This window comes from Hevea brasiliensis, unplaced genomic scaffold (assembly GCF_030052815.1).
Source record: "Hevea brasiliensis isolate MT/VB/25A 57/8 unplaced genomic scaffold, ASM3005281v1 Scaf421, whole genome shotgun sequence".
NCBI classification, from domain to species: Eukaryota; Viridiplantae; Streptophyta; class Magnoliopsida; order Malpighiales; family Euphorbiaceae; genus Hevea; species Hevea brasiliensis.
Genome location: NW_026614942.1, coordinates 11,280 through 32,123, shown reverse-complemented (window position 1 = coordinate 32,123; position 20,844 = coordinate 11,280). Strand labels below are relative to the sequence as shown.

Genomic DNA, 20,844 nt, shown 5'->3' with positions numbered 1-20,844 from the left:
ATTTTTTTATTTTTTATTTTTTCTCTTTTCCTCTAAAAAATTGGAAATGACAACAGGATCGGTTAGGAGCGAGAATCGCACTTTTCGTCACCGCCCCACAACAGTTCGGAGCAGGGTTGGGTTGGGACAGATTTTTCCATAGCAAATTTTATTTTAATTTTATTATATTTTAATTTTTTTATATATAATATAAATTTATTTATTAAAAAATAAATTATATATTAAAAATATAAGTTTTAAATATAATTTTAATAATATATTTATATATTTTTTTAAAATTATAATATTTAAATATATATAAATAAATTATTTTTAATAAAAAATAATGATATATTATTTCGTGGAGAGGAATGGGAGCGAAGAGAAGGTCTTCTATCCCATTGGTATAATATCATAATCAAAACAGGGTCAGAAAAAATTGATGGATTAAGAATGAATCAGATTGGTTCGAAATAATTGCTATCCCAAAGGAAAAAATTTCCGTAATAGGGAAGACAACTTGAATGCTAATGCCAGAACAATAATGGCTTTTCTGCAGGGTCCTTCTCATCTGTATTACTCTACGGAATTTCCACCCATAACAGAGAATGGCAATTGCAATAAGTTGACACCAGTTAGTGATCTGGTTTAGTTGACTTCTTGGGGAGAAGGATCCTGATTTTACCTTCAATCATCTCAAAGAACTTCACAGCTGGGCTGACAAAAGTTTGATCGAGGATGTCATGGCCTTCCTGAATGCTTATATTGATAAGGCCACAATTTTGATGGAAGCGATGATGTCTGCTGACAATTCGAGGAGAATGGGGAAGCAATGTATTTATCTCATTGAGATGATTTCGATGTGACAAAGGGGAAGATGAGATTGGTTTTTTAGGACAGACCTCAGACCTTGCTGATCTAAGCTCTACTTTTGAGGATGCTATTAAAGATAATCACGAACAATTGAAGGATGTGCATACTGCTTGTGGACATATGCTCCCTGCTGCTGCAAACATATGGAACTAATTCTGGGTCACTTGCGATCCTTTAATTCCCCGTTGAGCCTGAGTTGGAAGAGCATGATGTTTACTTGAGCCATCGAAGAAACGAACCAAGGATGCTCCAGGGCATCCACTAATACCTTTCTGAGAGGAGATCATTTTTCTTCCCAACAGTACTCATTGAAGGCTCGTAAAGAATGACTGGATGCTGAAAGACTCAATGCTAAGACAGCTAAGGAAATTTTGAGTAAGAAATAGTGAAAATAATCCATGGAAGTTGGATTTGCTTATTCTTCATGCAGCAGAGGCTGTTAAAAGCCTTGCGTGAACATCTGAACAAAAAATTGGAACCCTCCTAAAGAATAGATATCACGAGGTAGACTCAAGACAAAGAACGGTACTGTGAGTTCCTCGCTTGAGCCCCGTATTGGCATAGACATGGAGAACTTGGATAAACAACAGACAGATTTAGGCAGAGGACAGCATCATTACAAGTAATTACAGGTGTAGGCTAAACTTGTGAGAAGTATCCAGAGTGAGAACAGATATCAGTTTGATAAAACAAGGCCAGGTGTAATTTCTGTTCCCCTTAAATTGTGTATATTGTGTTTTCAGGTTTTGACATTTTGCTTTTTATTGTGTGTCTTATCTTTCCCTTCTGTTTGATATCTTTGTCGATATTTTCTTGATATTTCTCAGCACATGTCCCTCAGCAAACGACGCCGTTAAATGGAATGATTATCTACTAGATCAAATTAAAATTTGATAATTTTTTAATTATATTTAACAAAATAAAATTTTAATTAAATATCGAAAAATAATGACAAATACGATGTAACTCGCCACCGGGTTGATTCGTGCTTATTTTCTTCCTCATTTTTCTAGCAGGACCTCTTTTGCCTTTTACCATTTCATTCACAGCACTGAACGGCCGCCAAATAGCCGCCATCTCTTCCTCCACCTGGCGGCCAGAGATCAAACTCCCCTTTCCTTCACAGCTCTGCACGGCTACCAAACTCGCTGCCATCTCTTCCTCGTCCCTGCGTCAAACAAGCAAAATCACACGTCTAATCACCAAAAATTTCACAAAATTGAATTCTAGTAAAGCTACATTATCACATGAATCCCTAGCTTCTCATACTCTCTCTTATGTCTTATTGTTTTTTACCAGTTTAGCTCTAGTTGCGTTTTGGGTAGTACAAGTAGTAGAAGTACTGAGAACACGAATCAGTGACTAAATGGCGAGACAGCAGCTAATTCCTACAAGGCTTATCCCACAGCTTCCTTGTCCATACCCACGCATCTCCACCTGCCAGCAAAACAGCAGCCTGACCAGCCGCCTCAATCGCTTGATAGTGCAGCGACATCACTTCGAGTGGTTAGTTTTTGAATTTTTTTTGTTCTTTATTTGGTTTCATTCTGCTTTGCGCATAAAGTCAATACCTGTGGACACATGCTTGGTGGAAAAGAAATTTCTACATGGTATTTTTTATGGAGTGGGTTGAGATCGGATTCTCTGGCTGCAGCCCATGAAAACTACATTCGCAAATTCACTGTTCAGTATGAACATGGAACCGCTGGGCTAAATTTGTTTTAGCTATTTGCATAGTATAGATTTGAGAAGGCCGGAAGAAGTTTTTTAGATGTCGTTCAAACTCTGTTTTAGCTATTTTGATGCTGTTTGATGAGAATGGGGCCAGAAGTAGGGTTGTGAAGCTCAAGGATACAGTTTTTCAATCCTTCTAATAGCTTTGCTTGTTAGCATAAACTTTTTGAGTAATGTTGCCTTTGCGTCTTTTGATTAATAGCTTATTTCAGTCTTAGAAAGGCTATTCAATGTAATTAGGTTGTTGCAGACAAATACTGAAAACTACTAAATGAAAACCAGAAAACGTTATAACCATAAAATTCTTAATATGCCTATGCGATGTTGCTCATCAGAAATAAAAGAGAAAAAAAAAAAAGGAAAAGAAGAAGAAATTAGAGTTGAATTGCCTAGAATTATAAGGTTATTTCGTTGGTTAATTCTTCTGCAACTAATGGGTGTTGATGCTCATGTAGTTGCAGAGCTGGAGCCAATTTGATCGACAAAAAAATTAAATTCATTAATGTTCAGTACTTAACTAAAATGCTTGAAGATATTAGGTTGAGTGATTGATTGTTGTGTTGAAATGCATCAGCTTGTTGATAGGATTACTTAATTACATTCATCAATATAGTGGCTCTTGCTATTGCAATGAATTGTTGAGATCTCTAAATAAATGTCTAAAGGAAAGTGGCATAATGTGGTAGGTGGTTGGTTAGTTAGTTGTTTATGATGAGGCATTATACTAGATGCTGTTTAGAAATGCTCCAAGTTCAATTGGTGTACAAAGTTAACCTAAAGAGAAAAAGCATTAAAACTTGTTATTGGTTAACCATTGGGAAGGAAGCATTTTTATTTTATTTTTGTTCACATTAAAATTAAATTTTTTGGTGTTTAGTATTTCTCTTATGCTCTACATCCTTCACTTACATTTCAATGATTTTTTAGATGCTATGGTTAATCTTTGGTCCACTTGAACTTACTTTGAAATGTGATCATTCATGTTCGCATCCTTTCTCTGAGTTGTGATTATTCTTTTTATACATTTTATCTTCTCTCTATCTTGCCAGTCCAAAAGTGTGTGTTTCTGGTTTCCTATCCAGCTTATTCCTATTATTCTTTTTTTTTTTTTAATTGTGATAAGTTGTTTTTTGCTATTTCTTGTATTTTTTTTAATTTAATCACATATCAATAATTGAATGCTGTTCTTTTTGAACTTATAAAGTACAGCATATTCCTTGCCTTGAGGGCTTTTTAAGAATTACATGGGTGCATTACAATAATACTGGATTTTTGGAAGCCACAGATCTATAGTTTTGAACTGTCCTCTTAGGTTAGAAGCTACTTTGAAAAGTGATCATTCTTGTTCACATCCTTCCCGTGAGTTGTGATTATTGTTTTTACACATTTTACCTTCTCACTTTCTGACCAGCATAGGAGTATGTGTTTTTGGTTTCCTATCCAGCTCATTCTTATTCTCCTTTATTTTTTTTAATTGTGATAATTTTTTTTTTCTATTTCCTTCATTTTTTTGTAATTTAATCCCATATCAAGATATTTGAATGCTGTTCTTTTTGAACTTACAGAGTATGACATATTTCTTGCTGTGAGGGCTTTTTAAGAATTATGTGGGTGGGTTACAATAATGCTGGATTTTTGGGAAGCCACAGATCTATAGTTTTGACCTGTCCTCTTAGGTTAGAAGCTCAATTATTTTCTATTTTTATGAATAAGCTGCTAAAGAGTTTATATGATCTTTCTTTCAGGACAAGTTTTGTTTCTCAGTGGGGAAGAAGGGAGTTAGGATGTGGTCATGTCTCTTCTTCAGTTAAAGGTACATTAGCTGTTCAATTCTCTACTTTTGTTTAAACTCGTGTATACAAGCTTGTAAATAATAGGTACAGTAAGTTTGTTCTATTTGTGAATTTTCTCCTTTGCTTTTAGCTGTTTTACTGGATGAATCCAAGGAAAAGATTCGCCTTCCAAAAGTTGATATGTGGTCAGTCCATAAGTTTGGTGGTACTTGTGTCGGAACCTCTGAGAGAATCAAGAATGTAGCTGAGGTAATTGTTAATGATGGATCAGATGGGAAATTGGTGGTTGTGTCAGCAATGTCAAAGGTGACGGACATGATGTATGACCTCATCTACAAGGCACAATCACGAGATGATTCTTATATTGCTGCTGCTGATGCTGTTTTTGAGAAGCATAGATTAACGGCAACAGATCTTCTTGATGGGGAAGATCTTGCTAGTTTTCTGGCCCAGTTACATGATGATGTTAATAACCTCAAAGCCATGCTTCATGCAATATACATAGGTATCAAACCTCTCTCTCTCTCTCTCTCTCTCTCTCTCTCTCTCTCTCTCTGCAAAGTGGTTGATGAATTGATGAATATTAATACCTATAGAAGCATATGTGCTTATGAGAACAGTGATTCATCAAAATTGTGTTATTTTTATTATTTTTTTCCTAAGTTATGATTGTATGAACTGTGGCTCTTGAGGCCAGTGGTAAATCATATCTCATTTGTCATGCACCTCAACTTCCCATTGCTGGCATTTGGATCTTTCTTTCTTCTAACCATGCATTCTTTTTCATTTTTCTTACCCTTAAGGAACAAGTGAAAGTAGGAATAAAGGTTTTATTAATTAAGAAACAAGATTTGCTTCTTGAACTTACTGATTGTTTTTAAACAGTGTACGTGCACTGGCCGTTAGAACAAGATCAGCACATTCATGTTATAATGAGTTGCTGGTCTGTTTTCCTTGTATTATTTGGACTTCTAGTGCCTCTAACAACCAACTTAATCTATTGCAGCTGGTCATGCAACAGAATCATTTTCTGATTTTATTGTTGGACATGGAGAGTTATGGTCTGCTCAGATGTTATCATATGTCGTCAGAAAGGTTGACTGTTTATTTGCTCATGATAATGTAGATTACCTGTGAATTGTAGTTTGTGCAAATTTTCTGAGTATGATTATATAGATTTCTTGTGCAGAGCGGGTTAGATTGTAAATGGATGGATACAAGAGAAGTGCTTATTGTAAATCCTACCAGCTCTAATCAAGTTGATCCTGATTTTGTGGAATCTGAAAAAAGACTTGAAGAATGGTTCTCTCGAAATCCATGTAAGACAATAGTTGCAACTGGTTTCGTTGCCAGCACACCTCAGAATATTCCAACTACTTTGAAGCGGGATGGAAGTGACTTCTCTGCAGCAATAATGGGTGCTCTATTGAGGGCTCGACAAGTCACTATTTGGACTGATGTTAATGGGGTCTACAGTGCAGACCCCAGAAAAGGTTTGTGCTAGGTCTTAAGCGAGTTCATGGTGTACACCTTATCTGTAGAAGGGATCTACCTTGGCTTGTGTTGCTTGCTGAACCAGTCTAATTCTAGGTCTAATTCTAGATAGTACCTCTTAACACTTAAGAAGACATGAATTATGAGGTTCAATGAAATGCTAAACATTCCTACTTTTTCCCTTTTATTTCTGCAGTTAGTGAGGCTGTGATACTGAGGACATTATCTTATCAAGAGGCCTGGGAAATGGTAAACTTAATCACTTTTCTCATGCCTGTCAGGGTTGTTCCAAATTTCTGAATGCATTTTTCTAAGATTAAATTTATGTGATTGTGCAGTCGTATTTTGGAGCTAATGTTTTACATCCCCGCACTATTATTCCTGTTATGCGTTATGATATTCCGATCATGATAAGGAATATTTTCAACCTTGCTTCACCTGGAACAATGATCTGCCAGCCTTCTATGAATGTGAGCGAAGATGACCAGAAATTGGACTCCCCTGTCAAAGGTTTTGCGACGATAGACAATGTGGCCCTTGTGAATGTTGAAGGGTGAGCCATTTCATGGTATTTCACTCATTTGTTTGCTGTAGTTATACATTGTACTCATATATATATATATATATATATATATATATATATATATATATATATATATATATATATATATATATATATATATATATCCCTATTTTCATTGTCTTTTTATTTTGCAGAACCGGAATGGCTGGTGTTCCTGGCACAGCTAGTGCCATTTTTAGTGCTGTGAAAGATGTTGGTGCTAATGTCATTATGATATCGCAGGTATTTCTATTCTTTAATTTCAGTTTTGATGGCTTTCATTATTTAACATAGATGTTAGTTTGATTTAATTTAATGAAGGCTAGTAGCGAGCATTCTGTATGCTTTGCTGTGCCCGAGAAGGAAGTAAAAGCTGTTGCAGAGGTTTTGCAGTCTAGATTTCGTCAAGCTTTGGATGCTGGACGCCTTTCCCAGGTGCTTTTTTATTTTTATTTGTGCTGCCGGACTTGATTAACAAGTATTACAGGATCTGTATGGCCCCTCTTTTTGGTCTTTGGCTTTGCCATAATGGTATAGAATGGTAAAGGTTTCTTGTATTCCCATTCATAGGAAAAATATTAGTCCAATAAGCAAAGCAGCCACAGAAGAAAAAGGAACCAACATTACATTTATAAAATTTCGGCTTCAACATTTCAACTCTTTGAATTTTGAAGCCTTTACTTATGTCTCTTACAGTTGCAAGTATGAGCTGTGATAGAGTCAGGAAAATTTAGACTAGAAATTACACAAAAAACAGAACAAGAAAATGGTAGTAGGAAGAAGATAGAGATTTTTTATTTAAAATACCCAAACAGGTCCAGGTGGTTACAAGATAAGACTATCCCTCACACCCCAGCAGTAGAAACACTGCCCCCAAGCTTCGTAGAGCTGGAAAATACAAATTACTCAATTCATGCCCTACACTCTCAATCTCTTCTACTATATATTGCTCCCTGTGGTTGCTGCTTCACATGAATTCCGGGTATTCTTCAACAGAATTGGCTGAGCTGGCATAATAGCTTGCATTGCTTGTAGTGTCTTCTTACTCCTTTTAGAATATATCAACCAGCCATGAATTCTAATTCCTCTAAGTGCAATCCCAGCTACACCCATTTTCCTATCATTGCTGACCCCTTGAAGATCAGCCTTGTCCTCAAGGCTGAGATATGGAAACTGAATTTGAATGAAGTCCATCCAGGTTGTTTCATAAGGATAATGAAAATCAACACCAATAATGGTATTTGCAGTGCCAATTGTGTCAACAAATTCCAGTGGAAGTATCTGCTCAGTTGCTTCTACAAACAACTTGTCATTTATTGCTCATATCCATTTTGCTTTTAGCTTTATCAATGTCAATGAAAAACATGTTGTGATGACAATTATATCATCCTTTTGCTGTAATGTTTTAACAGAGCGTCTGTTTCCATTGGTATAAAGCCTTAGTTGTACTTCGCTCAAGTATTATGTAGTCATCTGTCACGTCTGGAAGAAGGAAGTAGAAGAATAAGTGAATTGATTAATTAGTTGTGATGGTAGTTGAAATTGTTGTAGCTTTCTGTTAGAGGTTGTTGGAGAAATTGTAGCAAGTGGTTAGGCAGTTGTTTTTGGGGAAAGTGGCAATAAATAGGGCTGTGAGATATTGTAAAGATTCATTTTAATTCTCAATGAAATATTATCTTCTTCCTTATAATTCTCGACACTCTCTCTCTCTCTCTTTTTTTCTTCTAATTTTCTATTCTCTTAATTTCAACTCTGAAATAATTGTTGTTAGCTTTTCTACCTAACATTTGGTATCAAAGCTTGAAAACTGGGTGGGTTTCATTTGCAATTTGGTTCTTTGGAGTCGCAAACCATGACCAAATCAGCAGTGGTGGAGTCAAGATCTTTGTTAAGATGGCACAAATGGAAGAAAGGTTGGAGTGCATTTGCAAGGGAATCTCGGGAGACCGGGAAGGAAATGGAAATTCTGAAGCATGACTTCAAGAAGCTACAAGAGGGAATCAAGAAAGATCTTTGCCGAGAATAAAATTGCAATTGAGGCTATTGTGGGAAGATTAGAAACCTTAATGTTAGGGTTTTTGGGAAAAAGGAAAGAAATCATCAACTCTGATGAAAGGAATTCTAATGGAGTGACAGGTAAGAATTCTTTAACAGCTCCAAAGGAAACTCTGAATCTTCATTCTAGAGATCAGGGTAGTTCTGATTTTGTTATGGAATCAGTGGGGTCAGAAAAGATTTTTCCTAAGATTAAATTAGTAACTTTTGATGGAAGTGAGCCAAGGGCTTGGGTTAGGAAGTGTTTCAAGTGCTTTGAAGTTTTTAGGGTTCCTAAAGATAAGATGGTGGGAATAGCAAGCTTGTACATGGTAGGAAGAGCTGACTCTTGGTTTCAAAATTGGAATAAGTCTAAAATTAGTGGATCTTGGGAAGAATTTGAGATAGCAGCATGTAATAGATTTGGAGAACAGGGTTTTGAGGATGTAGTTGAGGAGTTTATGAGAATAAGGCAAGAGGGTAGTGTTGGGGAATATCAATATAGGTTTGAGGATCTTAGGGTGAGAATGGAGAGGTTTATGCCTGATTTAGGAGAAGCTTATTTTTTTTTCTGGATTCATTGGAGGATTGAGGGATGAAATTAGGCCATTGGTGAGAATGGTTAGGCCTACAACCCTAGCTCATGCTTTTGAAGCAGCTAGACTACAAGAGCAGTGGATGCTATGTAATAGTAAAGCCTTTTCTCTACCAAGATCTGGGTACAATAGTGCTTATAAGCCTAATTTTGCATCTTCTTCTTCATACCAATCCTACAAAATTTCTCAACCACTTTCTTATCCACCAAAACCTCCAAATGATAACAACCACAACCAAAAACCTTATGCAACCACTGCTAAGTCCTCTTCTGCTGCCAGTAGTAATTCACTACCTCTACCTTCATCTAAATCAGGTTTGCTTCCAACTCCAGCAGCAAGTAGGCAGTCCAAACCCTGTTACAGATGTGGGGAAAAGTTCTTCCCTAGTCATCAGTGTAAATCTAAGACTGCTATGACCATTCAATTAGAGGAACAAGGAGTGGAAAAATTGGAGGAAGAGTATCAAGAAGTGGTAGAAGGTGAGGAAATTGGGGAAGGACAACCATAAATGACTCTATCACTCCATGCTATGGAAGGCAGTCGAGGTGTAGACACAATTAAGGTGATGGGGAGACATAAGGATAGGCAATTAGTTATATTGGTGGATAGTGGGAGCACTAACAGTTTCTTGGATGTAAAAGTGGCCAAAGATTTAAAACTTCTAGTGGTGCAAGCACCTGTGTCAGTGGTTATTGTAGCTGATGGAAGGAAATTACTAAGTTCTACAATGTGTCCTTCATTTCAATGGCACACTCAGAACCAATGTTTCTCTTTTCCTATGAGACTTTTGGAGTTGGGTGGATTTGATGTTATATTGGGAGTAGATTGGATGAGAAGTGTGAGTCCAATTTTATTTGATTTCAAGGGATTGCAAATCTCATTTCAAAAGGGAGATACTTTAGTTATTTTGCAAGGGATTAAAGAGGGGATGGAACCTGGTAGCCTTCAAGAATGTAATTCCTTGAAGCAGTTGTTGCATAGGAAGGAAAATGATTTCCAGTCTCCATTATTCTGTGTTAATTTGATAGAGCAAGATGTTGGAATTCATTTTCTTTGGTGCTACTACTCGTGTCTGACTAGAGGTGATATTCACCTTGATATTCAGAAAGTTATTCATAAATACCCTCAAGTTTTTACTGAACCTACTTCCTTACCCCCTTTTAGAAGTCATAATCACAATAGTCCATTACAACCTGATACTAAACCTATAAATGTGAGACCTTATAGGTATCCCCATTATCAGAAAAATGAGATTGAAAAGATGGTGTTGAAATGTTGAATTCCAAAGTTATTCAGCCTAGCACTAGTCCATTTTTTTCCCCTGTTTTATTGGTTAAGAAGAAGGATGGAACTTGGAGATTTTGCATTGATTACAGAAAGTTGAATGACCACACCATTAAGAATAAATTTCCTATTCCTATCATAGATGATCTATTGGATGAATTACATGGAGCAAAACCGTTTTCTAAGATTGATGTAAGGGCTGGATATCACCAAATTCGAATGGATCCTCCTGATATTCCCAAGACTGCATTTAAAACCCACCATGGACATTTTGAATTCACAGTCATGCCTTTTGGGTTGACTAATGCCTCTGCTACCTTTCAAGCCCTCATGAACCAAAATTTCCAACCATTTTTTAGGAAGTTTGTTGTTTTTTTTTATGACATACTCATTTACAGCCCTGATTTAGAATCCCATTTACAACATTTGGAATCTGTTTTTAAGGTGTTGGAGGAGCAGCAGCTTTTTGCTAAAATGTCTAAGTGCTCTTTTGGTAAGAATTTTGTTGATTATTTAGGGCATATTATTTCAGAAAAAGGAGTATCTACAGATCCAGAAAAAATTGAGGCTATGGTAGCTTGGCCTTATCCAACTTCTGTCAAGGAATTGAGGAGTTTCTTGGGATTGACAGGGTATTACAGGAAGTTTGTTAGAAATTATGGGGTGATTAGTAAGCCTATTACAGATTTATTAAAGAAGGACAACTTTCAATGGACTAAAGTTACTAGACAAGCATTTGACTCATTAAAAGTAGCTATGTCTTCTGCTCCTGCATTACCAAATTTTACTCAACCATTTATCATTGAACCGATGCTATGACTATGGTATGGGAGTTGTATTACAAGAAATGGACACCCTATTGCCTATATTTTTAAGGCTTTTGGGGTTAGGAATCAAAGCCTTTACGTATCGATAAAGAGTTCTTTGGCAATCACTTTTGCCATCACTAAATGGAGGCATTACCTTGAGCAAGGTCCCTTCTTCATCAAGCGATCATGAAAGTATCAAGCACCTTTAGAGCGAGAAGGTATTTCTAAACTCTTGGGTTTAGATTATAAAATTTTGTATAAAGAGGGTGGAGAAACAGTGGCTGATGCTTTGTCTAGAAGGCCACATTCTGCTGTGAATCAATTATCTGCCGCTCATTCAAATCATTCCTACTTGGATGGCTAATGTCCTTAATAGCTATGTTAATGATTCTAAGGCTACGGATTTAATTACTCAACTTTCTTTGGATAGTAAGATTCATTCCAAGTTTGATTGAAGCAAGAACATTGTTTTGCAACAATAGATTGTATGTTGGTGGTCATGGTAATTTGAGGAAGCAATTAATATCATTGTATCATGACAGTCTTTGTTGAGGGCACCCGGCATTCACAATTCTTATAGTAGTTTGTAGAGACATTTTTATTGGCACGGCATGTGGTGACGTCTTGCAATGGGTACAACAATGTGCGAATGTGCTAAATGTAAGGGAATGACTTTCGCTACCCTTGGGTTATTGACCTTTACAAATACCTTCTCGGGCATGGTAGCACATCACTATGGATTTTATTGAGTTGCTTCCTAAGTGCGGAGGTAAGGATCTTGTACTAGTGGTGGTTGATAGGTATACAAAATATGGCCATTTCATTGGATTGGCTAATCCCTTTCTTGCATCTTCTATAGCAAGGGTCTTTATAGAACATATTTGTAAGCTTCATGGTGCCCTTGTCACAATTGTTTGAGATAGAGATAAAGTATTTACAAGTGTGTTTTGAAAAGAATTTTTCAGCGGTGGGCACTACTCTTTCTTATAGTAGTGCTTACCACCCTCAAAGTGATGGCCAAGCGAGCGTTTGAATCGTGTTTGAAACCTACTTGAGATGCATGACTCATCAACATCCCAAAGCTGGTTTTAGTGGTTGCCACTTGCAGTGGTGGTACAATTCCTCATACCATTCTGCTATAAAAATGACTCCATTTGAAGCCTTATATGGCTATTACCCTCCATCATTACTTGCTATTCCTTCTTTTGCATCACCAGTTCAGGCTGTTGACCAATTTTTTCAGGAGAGGTAGCAGTTGAATGATGTTCTCAAGAATAATTTGGAGCAAGCTAGGAACAGGATGAAACAGCAAGCTGATAAGGGTAGAGTTGAGAGAGAATTTGGGGTAGGGGATGTGGTATATCTAAAGCTTCAACCTTATAGGCAAACATCTGTTGCCTTAAGAAGGAATTTAAAGCTAGCTGCTAAATATTATGGACCATTTCAAATTCTGCAGAAGATTGGCAAAGTGGCATACAAGTTACAGCTTCCTCCTAATGCTGCTATTCACCCTGTATTCCATGTCTCGCTTCTTAAGAGAAAACTTGGAGACAATGTTGTGCCACAATTACAGTTACCCGAAATGTTGGAGAATGAAATAATAGTGGCCCCTGTGAAGATTTTGCAAACCATAACCATTACAAGGAATGGTCAGGCTGTAATTCAAGGACTGGTCAAATGGTTTAATCTTCCATTAGAGGATGCTACTTGGGAGGATCAGTCATTCATCCAAGCCCAATTTCCCACTTTCATACATTCTTGGGGACAAGAATGTTCTCGAGATGGGGGTATTGTCACGTACAAAAGAAGGAAGTATAAGAATAAGTGAATTGATTAATTAATTGTGATGGTAGTTGAAATTGCAATAGCTTTCTGTTATAGGTTGTTGGAGAAATTGTAGCAAGTGGTTAGGCAGTTGTTTTTGGAGGGAAAGTGGCAATAAATAGGGTTGTGAGATATTGTAAAGATTCATTCAAATTCTCAATGCAATATTATCTTCTTCCTTACAATTCTCGACACTCTCTCTCTCTCTCTCTCTCTCTCTCTCTCTCTCTTTTTCTTCTAATTTTCTGTTCTCTTAATTTCAACTCTGAAATAATTGTTGTTAGGGTTTCTACCTAACATCATCTTCGTCCAACGTAGCATTCATAAATTTGATGAACATAAAAACGTGTGCACTCAGAACAGATGATGCATCACTCCATGCAAATGGAAATTTTGCAGAACTTAGAATACGACTAGCCAATTTCATAAAATCATCCTACCCCTCCTTTTTACTTTCTGCATTAATTAAAATGGACATATTTGTGCGAGTGGCCTCTTGTGCAACAAGTAAAATATTTTCAATGTGTATTGAACAATTACATAGAAATTACTCTTTGTTAAAACAAAATAATCGATAACCTAGTATTTAGAATCCCACCAAATTTCCCACCGACATTATATGGTGTGACCCATTTTGTGAGGTGCCCAATTTTGGCCATCTACGCCATCGATATCAATGTAATTGGGTGTATAGTAATACTTACCCTCATTGTCCTTGTGCTTGATTGAAAAGTTCTATCAATTGAAAATAGCTTCAGCGCCATCCGGGTGGAAAGAGTATCGTCGGTCTCCATTAGCCACCACTTTGCCTGATCTCTAGGTTCCCATCGTAGTGAATCGATATTGTTGTATCGAGGCTCTTTGTTTGATGGACAATAGCAATAAAGCAGATGAAGAACAGAAAATTATGGACGAATAAGATGAAAGACTGAGGTTTTGAAATTTCTCTAGGATTCTATGTGGGGGTTTTGGAGGTGGCCTTGAGTTGGTTTGAATTGGGCCAACCAACAATTTCATATGGTTAGAAATTTCTAACCTCACCCAGCAAAATCCACACTTAGCCAATTTCAAAAGCAACTTTCAACTTAGGAGGTGGGTTTGCAAAGTACTGCGAGCTCATGTGTATTGGTTCTTCCGTTTCATAATATATTTTGATTCTATTGGTAGAAAATGGGCTCATCCCAACAGAAGCAATCCACAGTACAAACCCATCACATGTCGTCTTATTCCCTGCCGACTCTCCAAACACAAATTGGAAAGAGTCTTTTGGCTTCACCTGCATAGCAATGTGAAATGTCCTTTCCATCTCCCTGGCTGTTTGCTTTGTGCTATACACAAGCAGACCCTTGATGCTCCCCTGCATCTCCGCCATAATGCCCCAATAGCTCCAGAGTAAATTGGTCCCAGGCAGGAACAGGTTTTGTTGTGAAACCCACTCAACCCGTTGAAGCGGTGCTCCGTCCATTTTGACCATAGCCAAAAGAATTTTTGTATCATCGCGAGTCCCATATGTTGCAAATTATTGCTCCACATGCTCAATCCACCCTTGTGGATTGTCTCCAGTAAACATGGGTATTTCAACTTTCCTTGGGATGAATGGAAATTCCTCCTAAAGTCAATCTTGAGCACCCATGTGAATGGTCGCAGCCTCCACATTGGTTGGCTGTTGAAGCTGGTGATTGGCAACAATTTTGTCCACTGCTACTGTCATCCCCTGCATCTGCAGTAATGCGGCGAGTATAATGTTGATTATGTTCATGTTCTTCTCTTGTTTCCAATGAATGAGTTAGGTTTTGTGCTAGAGAAGCCATTTTCCCCTCTATCTTGTCTAATCTGTTTTCCATTATGGGTTTGTGGATCCGGCAGGTGGGACCAATTAATAGAGTCAGGAAAATGCAGACCAGAAATTACACAAAAGAACAAAACAAGAAAATGGTAGTAGGAAGAAGATAGAGATTTTTTTATTTAAAATACCCAAAAGGGTCCAGGTGGTTACAAGATAATACCATCCCTCACTCCCCAGCAGTAGAAACACTGCCCCCCAAGCGTCATAGAGCTGGAAAATACAAATTACTCAATTCATGCCCTACACTCTCACTCTCTTCTACTATATATAGCTCCCTATGGTTGCTGCTTCACATGCATTCTGGGTATTCTTCAACTGAATTGGCTGAGCTGACATAATAGCTTACATTGCTTCTGGTTTCTTCTTGCTCCTTCTAGAATATATCAACCAGCCCTGAATTCTAATTCCTCTATCTGCAACCCCAGCTACACCCATTTCCCTATCAAGCTGGTTATATTTTTAGTTCCTTATTCATTATTATAGGTTAATTTTTTAGCTTGTTCCTTATTTATCTGGGATTTATAGCTTTCTTCCCATTTTTACATGTATGAGCATGTATTATTTATTTTTTAGCCTAATGAATTTGGTCCTTTTTTTTTCTGACAATAATTCTCAAAGTAACTTTGTTGTTCTCAGGTTGCCATCGTTCCAAATTGTAGCATTTTAGCAGCAGTTGGCCAGAAAATGGCTAGTACTCCTGGAGTCAGTGCTACTCTGTTCAATGCCCTAGCTAAGGTCAAATTTAGATGAACTATTAATTAATTTTATCATATTATTCTATTATGAATCTCATTTCTCTCTCCCCTCCCCCTCCCCCCACTGGCTCCCGATCATTCAAGTGATTGAAGTTTGAAATATTATTTAATACAGGCAAGTATTAATGTCCGTGCCATAGCCCAAGGCTGTTCTGAGTATAATATTACTGTCGTAGTCAAGCGTGAAGATTGTATAAGGGCTTTAAGGGCGGTACACTCAAGGTTTTATCTTTCAAAAACCACAATAGCTATGGGAATTATTGGACCTGGTTTGATTGGTGGCACATTACTTGATCAGCTCAGAGATCAGGTACATTTTTTTGTTATATCTTCTATTAGTTCACTTAGCTGTTGGCAATCAAAAAATAGTTCATAGAGTACCAACTTAAGTATAAGGGCTTCCATATTGTTGGTTATATCTTCTGTTAGCTATTATGAATAGTGACAAATTTTTTCCAACAACATCTAAAAGGGTGTTTTTCCAAGAAGCAGTTTTGAACCTTAATCCAAAATAGACTGAATCTCTAAGGATTTTGTGGTTGGATAATTATTTGCAATTCTTTATTTTCTTGAATTACAATTTATTTCTCTCAATCTAAAATAGATGTGATCTCTGAGGATTTTGCGTTTGGATCATTTTGCAATTCTTAATCTTCATGAATTACAATTCATTTGTCTCTTAGCTCTGGCTAAAGATAGGAGTCCCTAGAAGGTTATGGTATCATCTACTTAGGTCCCACTTAACCTTTGTGATGTCAATGGCTTTTACCTTTTCTTTTCCTCTGTAAAGTCTGACCTGCATGGAGGAAAATGAAGTAGCTTTTGGGAGATGCAATGACTAAAGGTTATGATAAGTTGAAATACATTATAATAAGTCAGTAAAGATGTCCTTGACTTTCAATTCTTGTTGCAATTTGAAATGGGTAGCCATGCTACAGGTTGAAATGTGATCTGCTAATTCCTTCTCTTCAAATTTGACAAAATTGGTCTACTTTTACGTTATAATTTTAATGCTCCAATTCAGTCTAAACAAATTTTGTGATTTCTTTGCAGGCAGCAGTCCTTAAGGAAGAATTTAACATTGATTTGCGTGTCATGGGGATCACTGGCTCAAGGGGAATGCTTTTGAGTGAAGTGTAAGGCATAAGCTTCATGCTTCCTAAGTTGCTGCCTGTATAGATAATACTGTGTATAGGATATTTCAATATAACATGACTGCTTTGTTTTCTGTTGAGAGAGTAAACATAATCACAATTCCTACATCTTACTGAAAAAAACTTTTGCTTAATCAATCAAGTCAAGGTTTGATGAATTTTGTTTAACAGATTTTGATTTTGCATGAATCACATCTTTATCAACTTGTAATTATATTAATTCTAAGAAACATTGAAATAAAGCCCAGATAAATTCTGAGACTGATTTTTGTCATCCTTTAGACAATGAAGGAAACCCTTGTTTGTTTCAATGGGAAATGAACCAAGTAATGAATCTGCATAGATGATTTTAGCTCTATAGAGATCAAAATGAGAGCTAGCAAGGATTTGCTAAAGTGATTGGCCTGATGGTGGAACTTTGGTCACTTCTTATCATGGCAGTTTGAATACTCTTGCAACTGTAGAAGTTTAAATGAGGTAGAGCCACTATGAAAAATGGATTAAACATTTTCTATGGATAGGATACTTTAGATGTGTGAGGATTTTTAGTATTAATGTACCATTATACCATTATCACTTATCAGGGCATGCCTGCATTTCTGATCTCAAAGATGGCATGCATGAGCTCTTATCCAAACCCCTCTCACAATGTACTAATAATTCCACAAACCTTCTCTCCAGATCTGACATGTATTGGGTAATCCAATTTTTGTGGTTATCAGTGACCCATAGTTCCAATACTGCAAACATCTTGATTGAGGCTCATGTTCTACAATGTTCTCTTGCTTTGAGTTCTGGGAAAAGATGTGCACATGTAACTTTTGGTGACATTGAAAGCATACATTTGTCTGCTTGGATATGGCTATCACCATCAGTGGAGATGATACATTTGTTTGTTGTGACTCGTGAGCAGGCAAACATTGTCTTTGTTCTGTCAAGTTAATCATTAAACATACTTGAGTTACTTGCATGTGAGCAATATTCTGAAGCTCCTTTGTCTATGGTTGTAGTGGAATTGATTTGTCAAGATGGAGAGAACTTATGAAGGAGAATGGTGAAATAGCTGACCTGGAGAAATTCACTCACCATGTGCATGGGAACCATTTTATTCCAAATACTGTTTTGGTAGATTGCACAGCTGACTCTAATGTTGCGAGCTGTTACTATGATTGGTTGCGAAAAGGAATTCATGTGATAACCCCAAACAAGAAGGCAAATTCAGGGCCACTTGATCAGGTAACGTGCTGATGTTATTAACACTTAAAAGAGATGTAGTTTTTTTTTCCCTTAATCGTGCTTTTCACATGATTCAATCTCCTTGCTACCCACATGAATTGATATATTATTGAAAGTATAGGAATAGTTAAAGGAGAAAACACCTTGAAGGAGGATGATCTTAAGGTCTTCATATTTAATATTTGATTACACTATGGTGTTCTTGTTCTAATTTTCTGCTAAATGCATTATGTTGGAGTTTCAATGATCTTTTTATTTTTCTCTTGGTATAATCCAGTATTTAAAACTGAGAGCTCTTCAGCGCCAATCTTATACACATTACTTTTATGAAGCAACTGTTGGAGCTGGTCTTCCAATTATTAGCACTTTAAGAGGTCTCCTTGAAGCGGAGATAATATATTGAAAATTGAAGGAATTTTTAGGTGAGTACTGTCTGCTTTTCTTAGCAGCCAGAAAATCTAGCTCAAGGATTGCATTATATAGTTTTAAAACATGTTTTTAGTGTTTCTTAACTATTGCATATTATATAATATCACTATGTGAATATATTAATACTAACATTTTTGTCATGATTTGTCATCACAGTGGAACTTTGAGTTACATTTTCAACAATTTCATAGGCACACAATCATTTAGTGAGGTAGTGGCAGAAGCAAAGCAGGCAGGTTATACTGAGCCAGATCCAAGGGATGATCTATCTGGAACGGATGTTGCCAGAAAGGTACCATATATCTATGCTCTTTTCGTCTAATTGATTAGTTGTTTGATGAGTTTGTGGCAACATGTTACCGTTTGTCATCCATCTAAGTGCCTTTTCATGTCAGTCTTATTGTATTATTGGTAATGTATCAGAAAATACACTTCCTCACAGATGGGTGATTGAGCGAGGCTTTGTTTGAGTCTTGTTTTGTCAGTCAAATTTTGTTAAAGGGTCGGTGTACGTGCATCATTGTTCCTTTCCACTCTGATTTGATTAGGTTTGATGGGTTGGGAACTTAGGAACTCTTTAATTACTGATTTTATTAGCAGTCAACGTCAACCATCAATTAGTACAAACCCATGATGTGCTGTGTGATAGAAATAGGCAGGATGACTTGCTATAAACTTATTATGAGAGTGTTTGGTTTGGCTACTTACTTTTAGTTTTTGACTTAAAAAGTATTTTTTAACTTATAAATTAATCTAAAAATAAATAGTCAATTGTTTAGTAAAACTATTTAAATTTAACTTTTAAATAGTTTAAATGTTTGGTTAAAAGGTGATTAAAAGGAAATTAATTTATTAAAATGACCAAAAAGGATATAATATTGAGTGTTGTGGTTGCTAAAATGATGATAATATTAATATTTTTAAAAATTATTAGGATAATATAATCTTTTATTTGATCAAAGAGTAGTTTTAAAATAAGTAGAGAAGTCATAAGTCCTGATGCCTTGTGACTTCTGACTTATTTTAAGTAGTGTTTTAAACTTATAAATCAAACCAAATACTAATCTACTTATGACTTTCTACTTATAAGTAGGTTTGACCTACTTATAAGCCAAATCAAACACCTCCTCTGCACTGTGTTTTATTCCATTTTCTCTTGATAAATACAATTGCATATGCAGGTGATAATTCTTGCAAGAGAATCTGGTTTGAAATTAGAACTTTCTGATATCCCTGTTCAAAGTCTTGTGCCTGAACCATTGAGAGTAAGTTGATATTTCTTTTTTAATTACACTACTACTACTATTATTATTAATAATTTTTTTACAAATATTTTACATCTCACGCACACTGGACTTAAGATATTAGTTTTTCTTTGATGTGATGGTTTTGATTATCACCTCAGGCCAGTGCATCTGCCGAGGCGTTCATGAAGCGGTTACCGCAATTTGACCAAGACATGGCTAAGGAAAGACAAAAAGCAGAGGATGCTGGTGATGTAAGTGCATGTTTCTGCTAGTCTCTAAATATTTTTGAAGTGTCATAATTCTGACTGGCAACTTAATTAGCAATTTATACACAATAATGATTTCAAAGAATGCTCAGGATTTCGATTAAATCATTTAGAAAGAAGTATCCATTACTTGGTGCTCATAAATTTACTTCCAGATATCTATGGAAACATTGTTTGCCTTAGGACTTTAAAGGAATTGATGGACAATCGAGGGACAATGGGAAGTTTGGAACCTTTTTTATAGGTGAATTCTTTGGGTTCAGTTTAGGATTATGGAAGGGCCATTTCTATCATTTGTATGATGATTGGTTCTTTTTCTTGTCTTGGCTTGAAATTGCAATAGAAGGTTAAAAAGGTGAGAGTAATTATGCCATGCACCCTAAATCAGCTTTAATTAAAAGCAAGAGAAAAACTTCTCTCTCTTTGCATTTCACCTATTTTTTGAATTTTTTTTTTTTAATTACTCCATGTAATCTAAAGGTCTTGAGGTATGTTGGGGTGGTGGATGCGGTGAGGCAAGAAGGGCGTGTTGAGTTGCGAAGGTATAAGAAAGATCATCCATTTGCACAGCTATCAGGTTCTGATAACATCATAGCTTTCACTACTACAAGGTACAAGGAACAACCACTAATAGTCCGCGGTCCTGGTGCTGGGGCTCAAGTGACCGCTGGAGGAATATTCAGCGACATACTCCGATTAGCCTCATATCTAGGTGCCCCATCATAATAACCTCATTATTTGTGGCTGCAGTTTCATCATAGTTTTTCCCTTACATTTACATAGGGCTGAGTTTGAGTTTTTTTCCCTGCATAGTGTTAATTTGTAGAGCTTGTGCTTTAGTTTTGCGTCCTAATGTGTGGCTTGCAAATGGAGTTGTTTTGTTCCATCATAATAAACGGCTTTTTGGGGCTAGAGTAGTTTTACAACCA

General features: G+C 36.5%; 1 protein-coding gene across 1 annotated transcript; it reads left to right on the top strand.

Moving 5' to 3' along the window:
- The first annotated feature begins 1,833 nt into the window (after positions 1 to 1,833).
- Positions 1,834 to 20,844, top strand: LOC110667129 (bifunctional aspartokinase/homoserine dehydrogenase 1, chloroplastic). Its single transcript, XM_058142324.1, is given in 19 exon segments — positions 1,834 to 2,358; positions 4,332 to 4,399; positions 4,510 to 4,884; positions 5,386 to 5,474; positions 5,569 to 5,872; positions 6,070 to 6,122; positions 6,212 to 6,426; positions 6,591 to 6,678; positions 6,757 to 6,870; positions 15,465 to 15,563; positions 15,699 to 15,893; positions 16,637 to 16,719; positions 17,748 to 17,973; positions 18,251 to 18,356; positions 18,359 to 18,395; positions 18,559 to 18,694; positions 19,584 to 19,667; positions 19,808 to 19,900; positions 20,396 to 20,844. Coding segments are annotated over 19 exon segments (2,751 nt in total). The 5' UTR covers positions 1,834 to 2,218; the 3' UTR covers positions 20,642 to 20,844.